Source organism: Lepidochelys kempii, chromosome 8 (genome assembly GCF_965140285.1).
Source record: "Lepidochelys kempii isolate rLepKem1 chromosome 8, rLepKem1.hap1, whole genome shotgun sequence".
Taxonomy (NCBI): Eukaryota; Metazoa; Chordata; order Testudines; family Cheloniidae; genus Lepidochelys; species Lepidochelys kempii.
The window spans coordinates 42,193,724-42,215,470 of record NC_136387.1 but is presented as its reverse complement, the minus strand read 5'-3'; the positions used below and the strand labels follow the sequence as shown (position 1 = coordinate 42,215,470).

Genomic DNA, 21,747 nt, shown 5'->3' with positions numbered 1-21,747 from the left:
GGGGAGGGGGCGGGGGGGGTTGGATAGAGGGCAGGGCAGTTGGGGGAGGGGGCGGGGGGGGTTGGATAAAGGGCAGGGCAGTTGGGGGAGGGGGGGTTGGATAGAGGGCAGGGCAGTTGAGGCGGGGGGGGGTTGGATAAAGGGCAGGGCAGTTGGGGGAGGGAGGGGGGTTGGATAAAGGGCAGGGCAGTTGAGGCGGGGGGGGGTTGGATAGAGGGCAGGGCAGTTGGGGGAGGGGGCGGGGGGGTTGGATAAAGGGCAGGGCAGTTGAGGCGGGGGGGGTTGGATAGAGGGCAGGGCAGTTGGGGGAGGGGGCGGGGGGGTTGGATAAAGGGCAGGGCAGTTGAGGCGGGGGGGGGGTTGGATAGAGGGCAGGGCAGTTGGGGGAGGGGGTGGGGGGGGTTGGATAGAGGGCAGGGCAGTTGGGGGAGGGAGGGGGTTGGATAGAGGGCAGGGCAGTTGAGGCGGGGGGGGTTGGATAGAGGGCAGGGCAGTTGGGGGAGGGGGCGTGGATGGGGTCGGGGCAGTCAGGAAGGAGGGGTGGTTGGATGGGGCGCGGGGGGCCCTCAGGGGACGGGGGGGGTCGGATGGGGCAGGAGTCCCAGGGGGGCCGTCAGGGAGCAAGAAGCGGAAGCGTCGGACAGGAGGCGAGGCCGGGGCCCTGCCCTCTATCCGACTCCCAGCCCCTTGCCCCCTAGCCGGCCCTCCATACAATTCTGGAAACCCGGTCTGGCCCTCAGGCCAAACAGCCTGCGCCAGCCGGCAGCCTGCGCGCTCCGACGAGGGCGCGCGGGGCCCCGTGGGAGGTATCGAGAGGGTCCGAAAGGGGCGGGGCCAGTGGGCGGAGTCCTGGGGGCGGGGCCAGGGCGGCAGGGCTGGTCCTGTGGCGGGGGCGGAGTTCCGGCTCGTTCCCGGCGGGCGCTGAGGCGATGGCCGGGGTCCCGCTGCTGGAGGCGCTGGGCCGCCTGTGGCAGGTGCAGGCCCAGCTCGGCAGCGGCGCCTCCGCCTCCGTCTTCCGCGTGCGCTGCTGCGGGGACCCGCGCGCCCCGCTCGGCGCCGTCAAGGAGTTTGTGCCTCCGGCGCGGCCCGGGCCTGCCGCCCGCAGCGCCCCGGAGTACGGCTTCGGCAAGGAGCGCGCCGCGCTGGAGCAGCTGCGGGGCCACCGCAACATCGGTAACGGGATCCCCCCCTCCCCCCCGCAGCATCGGTAACGGGATCCTTCCCCCCCCCCCCCACACACACACATCCTCCGCAGCATCGGAAACGGGACCCCCCCACCCTACCCCACCGCAGCATCGGAAACGGGATCCCTACCCCCCCCACACACACACACACCTCACCACAGCATCGGAAACGGGACCCCCCCCACCCTACCCCGTCCATCACAGCACTGGTAACAGGATCCCGCCACCGCAGCATCGGTAACGGGATCCTCCTGCAACATCGGTAACGGGACAGCCCCACATAGGTAATGGGACCCCCTAACCTACCCCATCCATTGCAGCATCGGTAACGGGATCCCCCCCTGCAACATTGGTAACGAGACCCCCCCATCCTACCCCCTGCAACATCGGTAACAGAATCCCTACCCCACTACCTCCCACAGCATCGGTAACGGGATCCCCCATCCTACTCCCCCCACTGCAGCATCGGTAACGGGATCCCCCATCCTACTCCCCCCACTGCAAGATCCATAAGAGGACCCCCCCCACCGCAGCATCGGTAACGGGATCCCCCCAACCTACCCCCCCACTGCAACATCGGTAACGGGACCTTCCCGCCCACCCCTTCAACATCAGTAACGGGTTTTGCTGAGACAAGCCCCACACTCCCCCAGCAACACCAGTAACCAGGTTCACCCTGAACTCTCTGGCCATGACCCCTGAGTAACTGGGATTGGAACAGGACCCCCATGCAGCACAGGTAACCAGGACCCCGGCATTCCTCTCCCAGGCCAGCCCCCCCCCCCCCCACATACACACATCAGTAATCAGGACCCCCAGCACTCCCTACAAGCCAGGCCTCCCTGATCATGACCCTTTCCACAACATCCGTAACCAGGATCCCCCACGCAACATGGATAACCAGGACCTCCTCAGACCGGGACCCCACTCATGGCAACCAGGACCAGCTGGGGCCTCCCGCATCCCTGGACTCTCCTGCAACATTTGTAACCAGGTCCCTCCCTGCATCCCACAACCTGGACCCCGCCCTTATACTCCCCCACCCCAGTAACTGGGACCGGATAGGACCACTTCTCCTAATCCCCACAACATCCAGGATTCTACCATTGACCTCCTGGCCAGCACCCCACCCACACCCCCCATACTTCCATCCCCACAACTTCAGTTACTGGGCTCAGACCCATCCCCCAGTACCTCCAGCTGGGACCCTATGCAGAATTGGTAATCAGAAACCCTGCTAGTCCCCTGGGCTAAAACTCTCTTGGGCCCACTACTTCCACCCCCAGTAACCAGGACAGGGCTGGGACAGGACCCCCTTTTCCTCCCCCACAACATCAGTGATCAGGATTCAGGACCCCTGCATGCCAATCCCCCCAGAACACTGCTAACTGTGGTACCCCACCCTCCAGGACAGAACCCCCTGTCCCGACTGCAATATCAGTAACTGGGGTACCTGCTGCTTTGTGGACCCGAACCCCACAGGCCTACCACAGCATCAGTAACCGGGATCCACCAACCCCACTCCACAACAGTAGTAACGGGGACCGTTTCAGCCCTGGCCCCCCTCTTCCTGCATCCCCATTGCATCAGTAACCGGGACCCTGGCCCCCCTCTCCCTGCCCCTCCACAGCATCAGTAATGGGGACCCTGGCCTATGCCAGCCCTGGTCCCCGTCTTCCTGCCCCCACTGCCCACAGCATGTAATGGGGACCCTGGCCCCTGCTAGCCCTGGCTCCCCTCTCTCTGCCCACCCCACGGCATCAGTGATGGGGACCTGGCCCCTGCCAGCCCTGCCCTTCCCCCTGCACCACCACAGCACATCCTTCTCTCCACATGCTGCAACATCAGTAACTGGGCCAGTCCAACTGGGCTGGAACCCACACCACCGTATCGGTGACAGGGCCAGTACCCCCACCAAGCCTGGCCCCCTCCCCATAACATCAGGGACTATGACCCTTCAACAGCATTGGTAACTAGGACCGCCTCCCTCACCAGCTCACAACCCCGTACTGCCAGGCCAGCGGCGCTCTATCTCCAGCTATAATGTCAGTAATTGGAACAGAACCCCTCTTACTGCATCATGAGGTAACTGGGACCCCCTACATGGACTGGGACCTCCCCAAGATAGAGACTGCCACTCCCCCACTGCAAAATGGGCAACCAAGAGTCGTCCGTCCGTCGTGTCCCCCCCTCCCCCCCCGGTCCCGTCCCCCTCCGGTCTTTGATCCTTCACTGCAGTATCAGGAGCCAGGACCCTACTGCTCTGGGACAGAGATCTCCCCCACTATAGCAACACAAGTAACCCAGACCCCCTCCATTCCCTGGGATCTCTCACCAAGCCGAGACATACCCCAACTGCAGCATCAAGAGCCAGGACCCCTCGACAGCAATGACAGGGACCCTGGCTCCCCCTCACCCCTGGCCTGGCCATGCTTCCCATCCCCCTCCACAGTGCTGGTAACTGGGACCTCCCGCAGACTGTGTTAGGGGCCCATAGCCCCTCTCTCCCAGCAACATCTATAACCGAAACTCTCCTGAGCCAGGATGGAGACTCCACCATCCCTGCCCCAGCGACATCCTGTTGGGGCCCCCACTGCAACATTGGAAATGGGCTGGGACCCCTTCCTTGGGAACTGGATATATGCGCTCCCCATGGCAGCCTGAGGAACTGTGCCAGGGTCACCCCCTAGGGCTACCGACCAGCTCCCTGCAGCACTAGGCATGGGAACTCCCTCTGCACAACTCCGCCACTGCAGCAGTGGTAATCAGGTCAGACCAAGGACAGGCCACCCCACAACCTCCAGTTACTGGCCCCAGCTCTCCATGTGGGCGGGCTGTGCTTTGGGCCAGGGTGGGAGCTGGAGCTGGTGGGCACTTCGTACCCTCCTGTGTTCTACGGCTTTTCTTCCTGCAGCATCTGGCAGATTGATGTGGAGGAGGGTCTGCCCTGACACTAGGTGCCACCTATATGGCTGCTGCAGGCTGCTATGCCCTGCCTCCCTGTGCTGGGTGGGGGAAGGGAAGAGTGCTGAAGTGTGCATCCAACCATTGGTAGAACCAGTAGGAGTTTTGAATAATCTGCTGGCTCCTTGCTTGGAGTCCAAAGTGCAACTGTAGCAAGAAAAGGGTTAGCAGGCTGGCTCTGTATACTCCCAAACCAGCCCATTCCCTCTTCCCCTCCCAGCCATGGCAGGGCAGGTGTCCTGTGTGGGGAGAGGCAGGCATCAGAGGACTGTTTGTACTGGGGGTTTTCCAGGTCCAGCTGAGCTGCCCTCAGACCAGGCGGGAGCTGTGCTGCAAAGCAGGTTTGAATTAAAAGGATGGTAATCCAAGTCTGCATGACAGCTCTAGGGATCCACCACCAAGCCACTTGCCCAGGGCGGGAGGTGCTCAAACACTGTGGAGCATGGAGGGGAGCCTGATCCTTGTGAGTAGAATGAAAAGCTGTTGGTCTGTGGGGCCCTGAGCCCATCCCTGCGTCTCCTGCACATTCAGCCACGTGCTTGGAGCCCACAGGGTCGTGCTCCAGTGTGGGAATGACAAGGTTGGGGCGGTGTGGAACCATGTGTGCGGAAGAGGGCCTCTCCCTCTCTTCCCCCACAGCCCCATGCAGAGTCGCACCTCATCCCAGCAGCACCTCCCGCAGTTGCACATGTGGGCAGTACAACTGGGAGAATATGGAATGTCTTAGCTAGGTGCTTCACTGGAATATGTCTGCCTCAGGGTCTGCTTCTGCTCTTTGGGCCCCCCCCCCACCCTTTCCTGCTCTTGTTGTGTTCCCCTGCTGCTTGGAGGCCTTCTCTCCTGGGCATGCTGCCTAGCCACCCAAGCCTCTCCTCAGACAGGCTGGGGGACTGCCCCAGCCCCTTCTTTACCGGCCATTCCTCTGCCCACTAGGCATGGTGCCCCCCCCGCTTCCCCAGGCTTGCAGGCTTCTCTGCAATGAGGCTGCGTTTGAGTAACCATGCTCCTGGTAGGTTACACCTTCAATCGGTCATTGAGTCTCTTGACTTAACTGTTTACTGTAGCTCCTAGAGGCCCAGCTCCCATTAGGGCTGGTGCTACACAGACACATAGTGAGAAACCTTTCCCAGAAAGCTTACAGTGGGAATGGACATGATGGGGGGAGAAATGCATAATTGGCCCTTTTCTACAGATGGGAAACTGAGACTCTGGCTAGACTAAGTGACTTGCCCAAGGTCACGCAATCTGGCTTAGTCCAGTGCCTTAACCATAAGGTGACTCTTCCCTCCCCAGTAACCCATTCCAGACAGCTGCAGAGAGCCCTCTCACAGACAGCGCCATTCTAACTGTGTTGGGATTTGGAACTTACAATGGGACGCGCTCTGACGCACGTTCTATGCTTTCAGCCTCTGTACGCTCCCTCACTGATCTAAAGGGAAGCGGAACGGGTATGATGCACAACTCGGAGTCACTTTGAATTCACCAGCTTTGCCCTTGTCTGATTCCAGTGACGCTGTACGGTGTGTTCACCAACCACTTCTCTGCGAATGGCCCTTCTCGCTGCCTCCTGCTGGAGCTGCTGGACATCAGCGTGTCAGAGCTGCTTCTCTACTCCAGCCATCAGGGCTGCTCCATGTGGATGATCCAGCACTGTGCCCGTGATGTGCTAGAGGCCCTGTCTTTCCTTCACCACAAAGGCTATGTTCATGCAGACCTCAAGCCACGCAACATCCTTTGGAGCGCAGAGGAGGAGTGCTTTAAACTCATTGACTTTGGGCTTAGCTTCAAAGAGGGGAATCAGGTTTGGAACGCTGTTTATAGGAGCGCTTAATTCTGTTTCACGTCACTGTGCTGTGCTCCTGCCAACTCTCTGCAGCTATGTGGATTTGCTTGGCTGGGAACATTGAGGGGACGGTGACTCTTTAGGGGTTACCCGTCTCTGTGGATCATTACTGGGCCAATGGTCCAGTTCAGTAGGAATGTAGGGATTGCAGACCCAGTCGGACCAGTGGTCCATATTGTGACCGATAACCAGATGCTTCAGAGGAAGGTGCAGCTAGGAAGTAGTCGGTCCCTAGGGTCAGTTTCTTCCTAAGCCCAGATAGCTAGTGCCTGGCCTATGCCCTGGAACATGAGCTTGTATCTCGTCTAACAGAATGCAGATGTTCCCATTATCCATGTAAATGTCTAATCCTTCTCTTGATCTTAGTCTTTTGATACCTCGTGGCTGTATATTCCTCAGGGTGATTAAACATTGGGTTTAAATGCCCTTTTTAAGTGTGTTGCTTTTCAGTTTCACTGACAGTCCCTTGTTCTTGTATTGTGCAAGAGGGTAAATGAGCGCACAAATATACAGGCTCTCCTCTAGCATTCATTATAGGCACTGACTCTGTGGGTGTTCCAGGGCTGGAGCACCCCCGGGGAAAAATTGGTGCATGTGCTGCACTCCCCGGCAGCTCCCCGCCCCAGCTCGCCTCCGCTCTGCCTCCTCCCCTGAGCGCGCCGCTGCGTCCTGCTTCTCCCCCTCTCTCCCAGCGCTTGCACTGTGAAACAGCTGTTTCGCGTGGCAAGTGCTGGGAAGGAGGCGGGAGGAGGAGGAATGCGGTGCGCTGGGGGAAGAGGCGGGGCTGGAGTGTGGATTTGGGGAGGGGCCTAATAAGGGCAGTGAGGGGGTGGAGTCGGGGCAGGGCTGGGGCGGGGGGGTGCAAGCACCCACTGGCACCAACGAAAGTTTGTGCCTGTGACGACCATTACCTATGTCCCTTCTTATTCACCTCTTCCTTAACAACCTTCATCTTTTCAGTCTCTCCTATGAAAATCTCACTGTCACTCAGTTTTCACCCATCTTTTGACCTCTTTCTGCTATGTTCCTTCCAAGATAGGGTGATGCTATTAATGAATCCTTGTGTTCTGTTTGATCTTTTGACTGCCGCTTCACATAGAGCAGATTTTCATTGAGCTCTCTGCAAGGATGCCCTGGTTCCTTTTCCATATGACTAGCGTTAATACGGAGCCCGCCCACCCCTGCCCCCAGTGTATGGGCAGTTCAGATTATTTATCCTGATGTGCACTACTATGCATTTATCAACACTGACTCATCTGCAACCATGCAGCCTCCATTCAGCCAGCTCTGTTAGACCCTGTTTGGTGCTTCAGGCTTTACGTGTCTCAGCTAACTTAAACCATGCTGTCATCTGTAAATCTTGTCCTCTTCCTGGGCAGCCCCTTTTCTGGACCATTCATGTGTTAAACAGCACTAGTCCTCCTAAGAAGCTGTAGAACACCTCACTGTTAACATATGACACTAATTTACCTTTCATCCAGGACTACTTAGCTTCCTTAATAGCCTCCTCTGAGGGGTCTATCAGAGGGGTTTTGAAGTCCAGATCGCCTGTCAGCTGGTTCTCATTCATCCACGGTGTGGCTGACACCCACTAAGAATTGAAGTAGACAAGACGGGCATGATATTCTTTTTCAGAAGTGGTGCTGGTTTGTCCCTGTTGTATCCTGTTCATCTAGATGTTCTATGATTCAGCTATTTCAACCACTTGGCCTGATACTGAAAGCAAGGCTCACTGGTCTGTGATTGCCAAGGTCATCCATTTGATTTGCTACCTTTGAGCTCTCTGGTACAGTAGCTGATTTTAATGAGCATATTTTAGTTAGCGGCATGGCCAATCTGCTCTGAAGTGCTTTCGGGACCTGTGGCTGTGTCCCATGCTGTGCTAGTGACTTGTTACTCTGCCTAGCAGAATGTGTTGAGGTTTTCCTGTCCTTGTCTGTTTGCTGTGCTAATTCCCTCTTAACCATCTTAATTCGCTTCTTGTATTTGGGCCTTTCTGTTGAGCTGGATTTCCTGGTTTTGGGAGCCATCCAGGCTGACCTGAATAACCTTAAGTCTTGCCATGGAAACAGACTGAAGCTGGCTTGTCCTCTTTCCACCGTTGTTTATGTGCGTAAATGCCTTCTGTGACCACTAGGACTGCTTGTCTGTGATTTTTAATTTCCTCACTTCTGACTCTTGGGCCTTTTTGACAAGATTCTCCTCTTTTAAATAAAAATATCTCTTTCTATCACTTAAAGCTAGGGGGTGCTCGTCTTTTGGAGAGGTTCTCTGGTAAAATGAGGTCTTGACCACTTGTGGTTACCAGCAATCTTGGCTCTTCCCGATGGCAGGGGTGGCTAAATTCCAGATTTGGGGATTATATTTGTCCTATGTCCTCTTGGTTTTAGCTAGCCACTGTTCTCTTTCTGCCCTAAGATGCTGTTTAGTTGGGTGGTTAAACCTCGGCTGTGTTTTGCTTCAAACCTGTCTGCACTTAGTGGTGGGTGAAGAGATCCTTTTATACAGCTCATATGTCAGTTTGAAGTTTACAAGGCACTTTGTGAGAATAAATCTGCAAGAGATGTACAGTCAACTAGTTGAATTGAAATGAATTCTCTTTGAATGGGTTCCTGGTAAGGTTGGCTGGCTCCACGCTTTGCCTGGAGAATTTAGTTTCAAACTCCTCTCTTCTGCTGTAATGCCCTGGCTTGCCTCTAAAACGATGCTCCTGAGCAGCCCTATAAAAGCAAGGAGGTATTTAGTTTATTTCCTCTGCTGCTACCTCTCTTTTCTTTGAACAGGTAGCCTATAGGCATTTTACTTTCTCTTCAGTAGCAAAAAGTGGAGCTTTCGCTGCTGAGCGGGAATTGATTGCTACAGATTTTTCTGACTGCGGGGAAGAGGAGAGGTGGGGGGAAAGTATATTTAAGTTCCCTGCCTGCATATTACAGATGTCTGTTTAATATTTTAAAGCTAAATCCTAGTATTTGAACAGAAGTCTTTATCAATCCTCTCTGCTCTATGACTTAAGCTGATCGTGAGCTAGGCCCAGAAGTCCTCCCTGTGCTTTTCTATTAGCTTTTGGAGGAGCATTATGCGGACTTGACACCTTACTCTGAAGCATCTAGAATTCTCCCTGGCAAGAGACTTGATACCTGTTCAGATGGTCATTGAGCTGGTCTAGGATGACACTGTTTGCATTGATATTGGTGCTCTGCCTTTCACTTTCATCTCCAATAGAAATCATTCATGTGAAAATGAGCCACTAGTTTTCTTACTGAGAGGTGGTTCTCTTTTCAAGTGTCTCACCAAACTGCTGGCTGGGCTACCAAAACAGACTGAACTTTCTAAACTTGGCTGGCTGTTTAACACCTGGAGATTTAGCAAGTTTTTGTTAAGCTGCCTTTCTGGAAAGGAATCTGGAAGCTGGTATAAAGGGGCAGGGGCGAGTGATTGGGGAATTGACTGAATCCTGGTTCTATAGCATATGTTTGATTTTCCTTAGGATGTGAAATACATTCAGACAGACGGGTATCGGGCTCCAGAGGCAGAGCTGCAGAACTGCCTGGCTCAGGCGGGGCTCCAGAGTGAAACAGAATGTACCTCTGCTGTAGATCTGTGGAGTCTAGGAATTGTTTTACTGGAAATGTTCTCAGGAATGAAACTGAAACATACTGTCCAATCTCAGGAATGGAAGGTGAGAAAAAACTGCTCTTTGGATCCCCAAATCCAGGGGTCATTGTTCATGCTGGAGGAGCTTGTGTTTCCTTGTTTTATCCTGCTTATATGATGCTATTCCCAATGCCCAGAAAATGCACTGGAACCGTCCCTTTAGTTCTTTCTTCAGCCTTCTTGGGAGTTGCTGTTCTGGAGCACTAAAATTGCACCTGTCCACAGGATGGGGATGTCTTTTTGGGACCTGAATTCGCACTGTGGGACGGGTGAAATGCTGAGGCTCCAGGACTGTGTTGGAAGCCTAGGGTCTTGTCTAAACTGCAGAATTTTGTTGCCAAAAGGCAGCTTTTGGCAACTAAACAGCAAAGGTGTACACACTGCAATGCCACTTTTGGCAACAAAACTCTTCAGTTTTGGTGACAAAACCAAACCACTTGGACGAAAGGCAGAGAGCTTTTTGTGGCAAACTTAAAGCAACAAAGCGTCAGTGTAGATGCTGCTGTTCATTATATCACCCGAACTAGCTTCCCCCAGTATCCCACAATGCCCGCTGTGACTGCTCTGTTCACTATTTTGAACTCAACTGCTGTACAGGCATGCACCCCTCCCTTTTCAAAACTACAGGAAGTTCTGACAGCTGAGCATGCCTGCAACAAAGAGAAAATTATTAACATAGAATGCTGCTGTCTCCCACACTACACACAGAGGCAGGGGCGTGTGTGTGCGTGCATGTGAGAGAAAGAGACTGCTGTGAAGAGCCAGGGAGGGAGACGAGGGCTGATGTCGGGGATGTCCCCCTGCATCAGGACTGGTTGCTTCCGGCAGCTGTCTGAACTTACACACCCTGTCACACACTGCCCCCCTACCCACAGACACATTTCAGTTGAAAAGCGGCTGCCAATCTAGTAGGATGCCCAAGGAACCTGCATCATATGATGCTGTACCTACCCCAGGAGGCATTGCAAACCCTTCCCAAAGCACCCTGCAGCCAGTTGCACAGAGGGATAGCTACCCACAGTGCGCTGCTCTGTGTCAATGCAAGAGCTGCTAGTGTGGATGCGCTCCACTGACACAAGGAGCATAGTCTGGATATGCAACAGCAGCTTAATTAGAGTGGCATCACTTTTGTCGACAAAACTCAGTAGTGTATACTTAGCCTACATCTTAGCTCTGTTTGTAAGACTGCCAGCTTTGGTGTAACACCAGAATGGAAAATGAAATAGATCAGTTAAGTTTCTGCCAACTAGTTCAGTGGCATGGTGACAAAGCAGTAACTTCCTCTGGCTTTTAGTGCGACTCTCACAATGTAGGGCTGTTTATTAACTCTAGAAGTGTGCTGAGGATGGGAGAGGGCTGCAAGGCATGTCTGACTGACTCCACATTTCTGCTCTGAAATGGTCACTTTTATTTCCAGCTCCTCTCTTGGCAGTAGGCATCAGTCAGAAAGACTCCCAGTAAAGAACTGAAAAATGTGTCACAGATGGTGAAATAAGCCCTTCCCTGTGAAATCTGATCTCCCCGTGCCACTGGAAGCGTCCCAGCTGGAGGCTCCTAACTGCTAGTCCAGGCTGGCCTGGGAAGGGACAGGACTTGGTCCTTCCCCTGCACAGCTTCTCTCAGTGGGGAGATCAGACCTACCTCCAAAGGCAGCACAGAAGTGTGTGTGGTACACCCTCACTTCTGTGCTGCAGCAGCCGTGTAGCTGGACTCGGGGCTTCCACCCCCCGTGGCTCAGCGTGCTGGTGCTTGCCCCCCTCCCTTTGGCTCATGGTGCCCAAATTGGCCAGGACCCATGCTTTAATCCGCGACTGGCCAGTGCTAGCCTCTAGTAGCCCCTGGCTGGGGTGCTCCCACTAGCACAGGGAGATCAGACTTGCCTCCACTTTTGGGAGCCTCCTCCTGCTGCAGGAACCCCTGGGGCTGCTGCCTTCAAAGCCCAGCTCTGCAGGTAGCACAGAAGTGAGGGTGGCAATCCTATGACCTTCCTACAACAGCTTTGCGACAACCCCTCCCCACCCCCCCTACCCTCCCGATCCCCTTTTAGGTCGGGACCCCCATGGTTACAACAACAAGAAATTTCAGATATAAACTTCTGAAATTGTGAAATTGACCAATTTTAAAACCCTCTAACCATGAAATTGACCAAAATGGACCATGAATTTGGTAGGCCTCTACCCATAGGAAATGCCTCCTCAGTCTCCAGTGTTTTGGTGAATGTTCACCCCAGGATTTTATTTTTCTTCTAACCCTGGCTGCCTTTGCTTTCCAGACAAACAGTTCTGCCATCATTGATCACATTTTTGCCAGTGAAGGTGTGGTAAATTCAGCCATCCCAGCCTATCACCTCAGAGACCTTATCAAGAGGTATATTGCAAATAGCAAATGTGTTACATGTTACTCTGAGGCACATGTATGCTGATCCAAGCAGTACTGTTCTTCTTGTAAGGGTTTGTCTTGCATTCAGATACCGAGGAGCCTTGCAGTGCTCGCCTAGGCTACCTGCTCTCCTGAAACTTTCCCCCTGTTGTGCTGGCAGTGCAGCTCCAGGAGTGCCTGACTCCTTGTATTCTAACTACTGTGTGAGCAGGGCTGCACAAGTGAGTGCAGAGAACATTGGTGGCCTGCCTATACTAGCACTCCCATTGTTGCCATCCAGGAAGTGGGATGATGGGGAACTGGTATAAAAATATTGATGGTGATGAGGCTTTGGCAGCATTTCTTTAAGCCAGTAGATGAAACATGTTTGGAAAAATGCCTTCCCCCTGTGATGTCAGTAAGGTCCAAATAGGAGCATCTGCATATCCTAAGTCAGTAGAGGAGAGGGCTCAGCGCTGCTGCTGCTCAGATATTTCCCAAGTAACAGCAGAGTAAATGAATAACTCTAGCAGCAAAGAAACTGACTTGACCACCTGGTGGGCTGCAATAGAGCTCCAGTCATGTCACTTAGCTGCTGCTCAGAGCTTCCCCCACTAGCAGCAGGGGAGTCAGAACTCCCATGGGGAAGAGGACATAAATATGGAGGCTGGGAGAGGGGATGGAAGTTTGTCCCTGAGCATCCAGTGTTGTGAGCCCCAATGATCACAGCTTTCCAAGGAGGTTCTAGGTCACCGTGGCACAGTCGCCTGCCATCCCATAAATGGGAATATGCAGAGGCTTTTCAGAGACCAGCCATCTCACTGTGAAAGGGTAGACTCTGGAGCAGCCATAGGGCAGCATCTGTAGGAGAATATTCGATCATGGACCTGTAGCTAGAAATGGTTATAACTGATTATATAAATGAAACCACTCATCAGCGTGGGCCTGTGCTAAAATCTAAGTGTCACTTTCCAAACTCAATTTTGGTAGAGGAGTCTGGAAAAGTTACTCACCAAACATTCCTGTAAGAAGCCCTTTAAGGGGCTTGTAACACCTAAATTCTCACTCTATGGACAAAAGAAAATGCACAGAAATCCAAAGTGTGTGAGTGTTGTAAGGGGGAAGACATGCTGTGGGGTTTGTATGTGAGGTTCTAGCCTCACTTGAAATGCAGATCTCATCACTGCCTTTACTGTGGGGCTGCTGTGTGCAAAAACTTAACATCTCCCTTTGTCTTCTAGCATGCTTCACGGCGACCAAGCAAAAAGAGCCACTGCTGCAAAGGCTCTGTGCAGCCCCTTCTTCAGCATTCCCTTTGGTAAGTTATGTAGTTCCATCCACCTCAAGCTTCTAATATCCAGGGCAAGGAGCCCATGTGTCCAGCTGGAATTGTTTTGCCCCTCAGGTTTTCTTCACTTATTCTCCCTGGGTTGGTCTTTTGTGCCTGATGGCAGCCACCAGTCCTCTGCAACACAGCTGCTTCAAGCTTTGCCCATGCTTCACCCCATGCACAGGGCCCGACCATGGCCTGTCTCCCCAGCTGGAGGCCACAGAGCATTGGTCTCCCTCCAGAAGGGAAGGCAGGCAGGCACTTCTCACTGATTCTGCTTAACTTAAACAAAACCAGCATTTACTGACCATCTTGGGGAACAAAGAAGAAGGGTAACCAGTAATATGTGCCTGTTATGGGTACTATGAAAAGCCCTTTCAGGTAGTCTTGAGCTCTAGATGCCAGGGTAAGCAGATAGGTTACCTTGTTCCCCACTTAGGCCTGTTCTACACTAGTAAATTGGGTCGGTATAACTACATCGCTCGGATGTGAAAATCCACGGCCCCTGAGCAATGCAGTTAAACCAAAATAACCCCGGGCACAGCCGTTAATGGGAGAATTCTCCCACTGTCTTGGAGAGGTGGATTACCTACATCAGTGGGAGAAGCCCTCCCATCAGGGCGTAGGTAATGTCTTTACTGCACTACAGCGGCGCAGTTACAGCGTTTTGAGTGTAGACAAGGCCTGAGTATGAATCTCGGGGCTTTTGAAGCACCGTGGTGGTGGGGAGTAACTGTCTGAGTGTGTGAGCAGTGGGGGGCTGTCTGACTTTGGGCAGGGGGAGGGGGGGCTTCTGACAGTGGTTTCTGTTAGTGCCTCATCAAATTAAGCTTGTTAGCAGCTGAGCAATGTCAATACACTGCTAACTGAAGGCAGCAGTGTGGTCCAGTGGATCAGGCACTAGTGGGAGTCAAGTCCTCCTTCTGGGGACTGCATAGCAAATCACACTGCATGCTGGTGTTGGGGTCACTTTGTTGCTCAGTCAGCACTGCCCCCTCGGATCCAACAGTGTGATTTCCTCTTCAGTTGAAATGGAGAGGCCATCTGCGCCAAATTGCACTCCTGGGTTACAAGCTTCTAGCTGGAGAGAAGTCGGGAACACTCCTGCCTCTTCGGAGTCTTGACCCTCCCCATGTTATGTCCAATTACCCTGCCTCAGCCCCCAGTCCTCCCCCAGTATGTCTGTCAGTGTCTGTGTCCCCCCCGGTCCCCTCCGGAGCTGCACACATGTCTTTGCATTCTGTTGCTTTAACTCTTTAGGCAGCACAGCTGTACCCCTTATTCAATAGTGCCTGTGTAAATTATTAGCAGGTGTGGAGCCTCTCACCTCTGGGCTGGCAAGTGGCTTCTGCTGAGTCTCTGCAGTTTTTCCTGAGCTGCATGAAGTGTGGGGTGGAGAGGCTCACAGAAGAGGAAACTTCTCAAAGCTCTGAGCGGCCTTGGAACATAAGAACTGTCATATTGGGTCAGACCAAAGGTCCATCTAGCCCAGTATCCTGTCTTCTGACAGTGGCCAGTTCCAGGTGCCCCAGAGCGAATGAACAGAGCAGGTAATCATCGAGTGATCCAGTCCCTGTCACCCATTCCCAGCTTCTGGCAAACAGAGCTAGGGACACCATCCCTGACCATCCTGGCTAAAAGCCATTGACAGACCTATCCTCCATGAATTTATCTAGTTCTTTTTGAACCCTGTTATAGTCTTGGCCTTCACAACATCCTCTGGCAAAGAGTTCCACAGGTTGACTGTGCATTGTGTGAAAAAATACTTCCTTTTGTTTGTTTTAAACCTGCTGCCTATTTCATTTGGTGACCCTAGTTCTTGTGTTATGAGAGAGTAAATAACATTTCCTTATTTAATTTCTCCACCTCAGTCATGATTTTATAGATCTCTATCATATCCCCCCTTAATCATCTCTTTTCCAAGCAGAAAAGTCCCAGTCTTATTAATCTCTTCTCATACATTCCATACCCCTAATCCATACCCCTTTTCTGAACCTTTTCCAATTCCAATATATCTTTTTTTGAGATGTGGCGACCACATCTGCATGCAGTATTCAAGATGTGGGCGTACCATGGATTTATAGAGAGGCAATATGATATTTTCTGCCTTATTATCTATATCTTAATGATTCCCAATATTCTGTTCACATTTTTGACTGCCGCTGCATTGAGTGGATATTTTCAGAGAACTATCCACAATGACTCCAAGATCTCTTTCTTGAGTGGTAACAGCTAATTTAGACTCCATCGTTTTATATGTATAGTTGAGATTGTTTTCCAGTGTGCATTACTTTGCATTTATCAACATTGAATTTCATCTGCCATTTTGTTGCCCAGTCACCCAGTTTTGAGAGATCCTTTTGTAGCAATTCACAGTTTTGCTAGTTTTGTATCATCTGCAAATTTTGCCACCTCACTGTTTACCTCTTTTTCCAGATCATTTATGAATATGTTGAATAGGACGGACCCAGTACAGACTCCTGGGGAACCCCCCTATTTACCTCTCTCCTTTCTGAAAACTGACCATTTATTCCTAACTTTTAACCAGCTACCAATCCATAAGAGGACTTTCCCTGTTATCCCATGACAGCTTACCTTGCTTAAAGGCCTTTGGTGAGGGATCTTGTCAAAGGCTTTCTGAAAATCTAAGTACACTCTATACACTGAATCCCCCTTGTCCACATGTTTATTGACCCCCATCAAAGAATTCTTGTAGACCTTGGTAGAACACATTGGTTTATGAGGGCTCAGGCCAGTAGCTTCATTCGAGCCGGCAGCCTTGAGCTGAAGACAGCTGCTCTAGCTGGGCAGTCTCAGTGCCTGGCTGGTTGGGGAGTATGTTAACAACTTTCCTGTTTCGTGAGGGATTTGGGTTTCATTTGAAGTCTTATCTCCCCAGCTAGCTGGGAATGCTCTGCCTGTCAGACTCCTTGAGCCAGGGCCCCTTTCACTTGTAGAGAGTACAACTTCTGCATCTCAGGGTCATTTTTGGCCCTTTCCTGCTGAAAGATAGCGGCAAGCTCTCGATGGCTCTTCTGTCCACCTGCCTCCAAGGGCATTACAGTCAGACTGCGCAACAGTTCTTGAGCCTGGAAGAATGAAGGCATGTGGTGACTCGGGGCTTTGGGAAGGCAAGGAGCTTTGATCATTGACACTAGGGTGTTGTGGTTAAAGCACTGGACTGCGACCCAGAAGATCCAGGTTCGGTTCATGGCTGGCCGAAGGTTTCCTCCGTGACCCTGGGAAAGTCTTGTCATTTTTGTGGCCAGTTCTCCATATGTAAATTGGGCTCATACTTCAGAAGGATAAAGCTATGACTGTTTGCAACACTACAGCACTGGGGCTGTGTAAGACCTAGTGTAGACTCATAGCGTTTTAAGGCAATTAGGACGCTCTGGGCTGCCCACCTGATAACACAGGCCATACAGTTGCGCTAGAGCAGATATTTTAGAAGGCTGTCACTTAGTCATGCTCTAAAGACTCCAAGTGCAGAAGACCCCAGTGTGAGTTGTTCCAATGGCTCAGCCCCCGAGGTGTTTCAAAACCCTTGTTATATTTTCAGTTTGAAATTTGCTGATTTCCATTTCCAGCTGGAGAATCTTGTTCTGCTTTTGTCTGCTAAATTAAAGAACCTGCTGCTCTCAGGAGTCTTCTCCCTACGCAGGGTAGATCTACGCTGCACTGAAAAACCTGCAGCACAGAAGTCTCAGAGCCCAGGTCAACTGACTCGGGCTGCGGGCACACTAGGGCAATCCAACCATGCGGAATGTGGGCAGCCCTGGCTGAGTCTGGATCAGTCACTTCTGACAGTACACTTAATTCTCCTGTTTTGTCTGCGTACACCAGAGACTGTCCCAACGTTTGAGTGAGCTGGAACCTGGACAGAGCTGGCTTAGCGGTGACCGGGCTAAGATCTGAGAGTATCCTGGCAGGGAGAGAGAAGGCGTGCCAGGGGCTGGACAGATAGTGGACTTGCCCAAGCACTAAGCCAGCACTGGAGAGTTCTCATGATGGACATGATGGGCTCTCTGCCCCCTAACCCCCAGGGGCTGCAGGGATGTGGTGTGGCCGCTTCCCGGAGCAGTACGGTGCCATGGAGGTGGCAGTCCCGCGGGCCGGATCCAAAGCCCCAAGGGGCCGGATCTAGCCCACGGGCCATAGTTTGCCCACCCCTGCCATAGGGACTTGCAGACCATGATCCAGTCATCTGCTAACCTTTTCTTCAGTAAACTAGACAACTGTTAAATCGGCTTTCCAGACCGCAGATTATCCTTGTAGCTCTGTTCTGAACTGCTCCATTTTGTAGCATCCTTGTTGAGGTGTGGACACCAGAACTGGATGCAGTATTCCAGTAATCATCTCACCCATGGCTTGGTGCCGTTGAACATGCAGTGGTCCAGGGCTTTTGAATTGTGTCCATGTAGGAAAGACACTGGCACACCAGCTGAGGCCTTCTGGCAGGTTGGCATGTTGGTGCCAAGCAGCAGAGACGCTTCATCACAGCAGTGTTACTGGTCTCTAAAGTGGTGAGCCTCTGGAGAAATGCCCAGGGGCTGAGGTCTGAGCTGTCTTCTGAGACATCTGGTAGCTATCACCATTTAAAGCATCATCCTCACTTCTCCAGTGCTCTGAGGTGCTCACCAGCTGAGGCTTTTATTGTCACAGCAGTGGTACAATGTCCTTTGAAGTGCTGGACAATGGAAGGCAGCACAGATACATCTGACTCTGCATACCAGCCAGGCTGAGCTACAGTAATGACTCAACAGGAGAAGTCAGCTGAGCCCCTAAGAGCCAGGTCACTGCACCCAGCTCTGTCGGATTCTGCTCTCAGATGAGCACGGAAAGCAGAGAGGTAAGGCTTTCCAGCACCAGGAAACAGGCTGCAAGAAATCCACCTTCCCTGAGCCACCACCACATAGGAGCTATGTAAGCTCTCCAGAGGTCTAGGCCAGTGCATATCTCGTTAACAAAGCAACTGAACAGTATTAGCTGGCTAGTGCTAAATAAAAGAACTTGCATCTCCACAGCCTGAGATGCAGAAAAGCAGCACTCCTGCCAACTCTGACCTGCCAGCTCAGCCCTGGGTCCCATTTCAATCAGTGGATAAGTTGCAGCTCTTCACCGTCAAAGCTCCTGGTGCCTGATTCACTGACGTTTTGGACACCATTATGGAGGCAGAGCCTCCTTGGAATGATAGCAGTGGGAGTCCAGGAGGGCATGGTATTGAAAACTTCCCAACAGGAAGAATTGTTGATTTCCTTTGCTTAGCGAAGCACAGATGCTTGCATTCTGGAATTAGGAGTTGCATTCCACAGCATTGTTGAAGGGGCTGCGCATTGTGGGGTCTGCAGGGGCCCCATGTGGGATGAAGCATTGAAGATTTCAACCTGGGAATGTTGTAGGCTTGGTATTTGATGCTTTTGTCCTATTGATGGAGCAGCAGAAGCACCCCTTCCCCACCAAGACCCTGACTCAGGATAGTAGACCAATAAGTTCTTCCATGTCCTGATGCCATGCAGGGTGAAGTTTTAGGAGTATGTGTGTCTATGCTGCCCTGGGTCACTGGCAGAACTCCAGGGGGACCAGCATCTCAACAGTGGGCTCCAGGCACTGTTTTACTCAGTGACCCCTCTGTCTTCTGGGATCACTGTGTGGCTGATAGGTCAGTGCTTCAGATTGTGATTCCTATATTGCAATTCAATTATAGCTTAGTTCCTAGCTCTGCTCCTTGTGACTATCTGGTGGTATTCAAAGCCTTCCTCTGCCTGTTTGCATGGTGTGAGGCGGTGCTGCAGAAGGGAGCATTTATTGGTGCTTTCTCAGGGAGTTAATCTAGAAGATCTCTTGAAGCTTTCACTTTCGACACAGTTGGGTCAGAGCTCCCTACAGTTCAGTTCTTCTGGGAAGTTTCATAGATTCATAGAAGTTGGCTGCACTGGTGACAGACTTGTTATCTATAATCACATTGTGATACCCTCACTCCACAAGTCAGTTCATTGTGCTGGAGCTACCCAAGGGTAGGGCCCTACCAAATTCACAGCCATGAAGTATGCGTCACAGACCATGAAATCTGGTCTTTTGTGTGCTTTTACCCGATACTATAAAGATTTAATGGGGAGAGACCAGCGTTTCTCAAAATGGGGGTCCTGACCCAAAAGGGAGTTGCAGGGGAATCACGGGGTTATTTTAAGGGGTCATGGTATTGCCACCCTTACTTCTGTGCTGCTGCTGGCTGCAATTCTGCCTTCAGAGCTGGGCTCCCGGCCAGCAGCTGCCGCTCTCCAGCTGCTCTGCTCTGAAGGCAGCGCTACCAGCAGCAGTGAAGAAGAGTAGCAGAACTGCAACCTCACCTACAGTAACCTTGTGACGCCCCACCCCCCAAGCACAACTCCTTTTTGGGTCAGGACCCCTTTCAGATTTAAATAGCTGAAATCATGAAATTTACCGTTTTTAAAATCCTATGACCATGAAATTGACCAAAATGGACTGAATTTGGTAGGGCCTTACCCATGGGTATGGTACTGTTTGCTGTGAGCTGTATTGTGGGCTGGCCCCTCCTTAAGACAGGGACTGGGGTTGGAGACACTTAGTAGCTAGCTTCTGAACTAGGTAACAGTGGGTCTCTGGAGAAATGCCATTTCTCTGTCATTTACCTGTAGGAGGAGCTGCTAGTTGGCAGTTCATGGTGCTGGGCTGTTCCATGCAGTCTGTGTCCTCTGTCCAGCAGAAAAAGATGCACCTGTATACCTGTTCTCCATTTCTTTGGTAGCAGGGGTCCTGTCCAGGAGTGAGAGACCATCTGACTTCAGTTCTGTACTTACCTGCGTGTTGCCTCTCAGTTCAGTTGCAGATGTCAGTGACTGGTCCCATAGCAATGAGGGAATGATCACAGCGTCATTCAGCATCTGGCTACTCCAGATCGGCAGTGCTTCCTGCCAAGACAAAGCTCTCTGGGCATGGCTCAGAGTGTTACATGCCTTGTAGCTTCCTGCCACCCATGAAGGAGTCGTCCAGGTCACAAGAGAGAATTCATGGGGTGTGGTGCCACTCAGCCATGTCTGACTCGTTCCAGTGAGTCAGAACCTCGCAAAGATGTTGAGCGTCTGGTTTGAGAGGTTCATAGTCCTGTCTCAGCAAACTCAGAGCTTGTCTACAGGAATATTTTATTTATGGCAAGTTGGGGTGTGACTCTACCCCATACTAGCCTACCGCAGAGTAACTGTCCACATGGACCCTGCTGAAGCACATGAACAGTTTATTAGTGCACTTTGATCTAGTCCACTTTGAAATGGGACTCAATCAAATCATGCTAACGAACTGTTCATGCGAATCAGCAGAGTCCACATGAACATTTAGTCCATGGCAGGCTAGTGTGGGGGTAGATTCACACTCCAGCTTGCTGTGAATTAAATGTTCACATAGACAAGCCCTCTGACCAGTAGTTTATACAGGAGCTCTTCCCCTTCTCCGCTGCATTCGGAGTGACTCTTAAGTGTTTGTTCCTAAATTGATCGGCTCCCTTTGGAAGCAGCCATTGCCTGTTAACTCTTTGTTCCTTCCACTCATGCTCTAGACTGCAGCACCTCCTGACACAGGCCTAGCAAGGTGGTGGTGGTCTGGAGTCATTCTAGGACAGATAGCTGCTTAGCTGGTTAACGTTCTCCTTGACACCTCTACGCATCCATCCTAGAGAGGCTGCCCCCTCCCACTTTAATTGGGAAGGCCCTATGGGTATGTCTTACATGGAATAGGGCCCTTAAAGGCGCTCATCTCCAAGCCTTTCCTGGACCCCAACTAGCTGGGCAGAGTTAGAGCTGAGTGAAAGCTCCAGGGACTGCCTCCTTGCTTTCTTGGCTGCTGTAACCTACAGATCAGGGCCTTGAGGGAAGGTGGGCCAGACTGCCATGGTCTCAATCCACAATCCGCCTTGTGGTCTGTTAGGGAATTTACCCCACCTCATACCTTTGAAGGCATGGGAGGTTCTTGTTGTTTTAGGGTTTGTTAGAGGTCTTGGTTCTCTTTTGACAACAAACCATTCTTTAGGGTCTTGCTATTCTGTGCTGGCCTGCTGTCCTAGCTGGTCACACTGCAGCAAGAGTGCACATGGCAGGATTTCTAGGCATCCCTTGAGCTTCTTGTTCTCCAAAAGTGGGACTCCTTTGGCAACTTGCCTTTAAAGAAGGGAAGCTTACTTTGCTCAGTGAAGAGCTCACACAGGGTTCTCACTCACCTGTCCTTCCACCTCCCCAGAATACACTAAGGCAAAGGGTTGCATTTAAAAAAAACCAGCACTTTTCTTTCACCCTTGATACCATAAATTGTGCAGTTCTCATGCTGTAGTTGTGCACAGCTGGATTTGGAAGGGAGCTCTTACTTCACATGCATTCAGGAACTGACAGCAAGTATTCTTGGGG

At 52.0% G+C, this 21,747-nt stretch overlaps 1 protein-coding gene across 3 annotated transcripts in view; it reads left to right on the top strand.

Annotated features, from left to right (window-relative positions):
- Positions 1-894: 894 nt before the first annotated feature.
- The window catches only part of UHMK1 (U2AF homology motif kinase 1), a 37,651-nt gene continuing 16,798 nt past the window's right edge, over positions 895-21,747 (top strand). For all 3 annotated transcript variants that reach the window (XM_073356226.2, XM_073356227.2, XM_073356224.2), the window contains exons 1-5: positions 895-1,173; positions 5,657-5,949; positions 9,479-9,670; positions 11,918-12,012; positions 13,245-13,321. In XM_073356226.2, the coding sequence (XP_073212327.1) occupies positions 930-1,173; positions 5,657-5,949; positions 9,479-9,670; positions 11,918-12,012; positions 13,245-13,321 (901 nt within the window). In that variant the 5' untranslated portion in view covers positions 895-929. The remainder of the gene's footprint in view (positions 1,174-5,656; positions 5,950-9,478; positions 9,671-11,917; positions 12,013-13,244; positions 13,322-21,747) is intronic.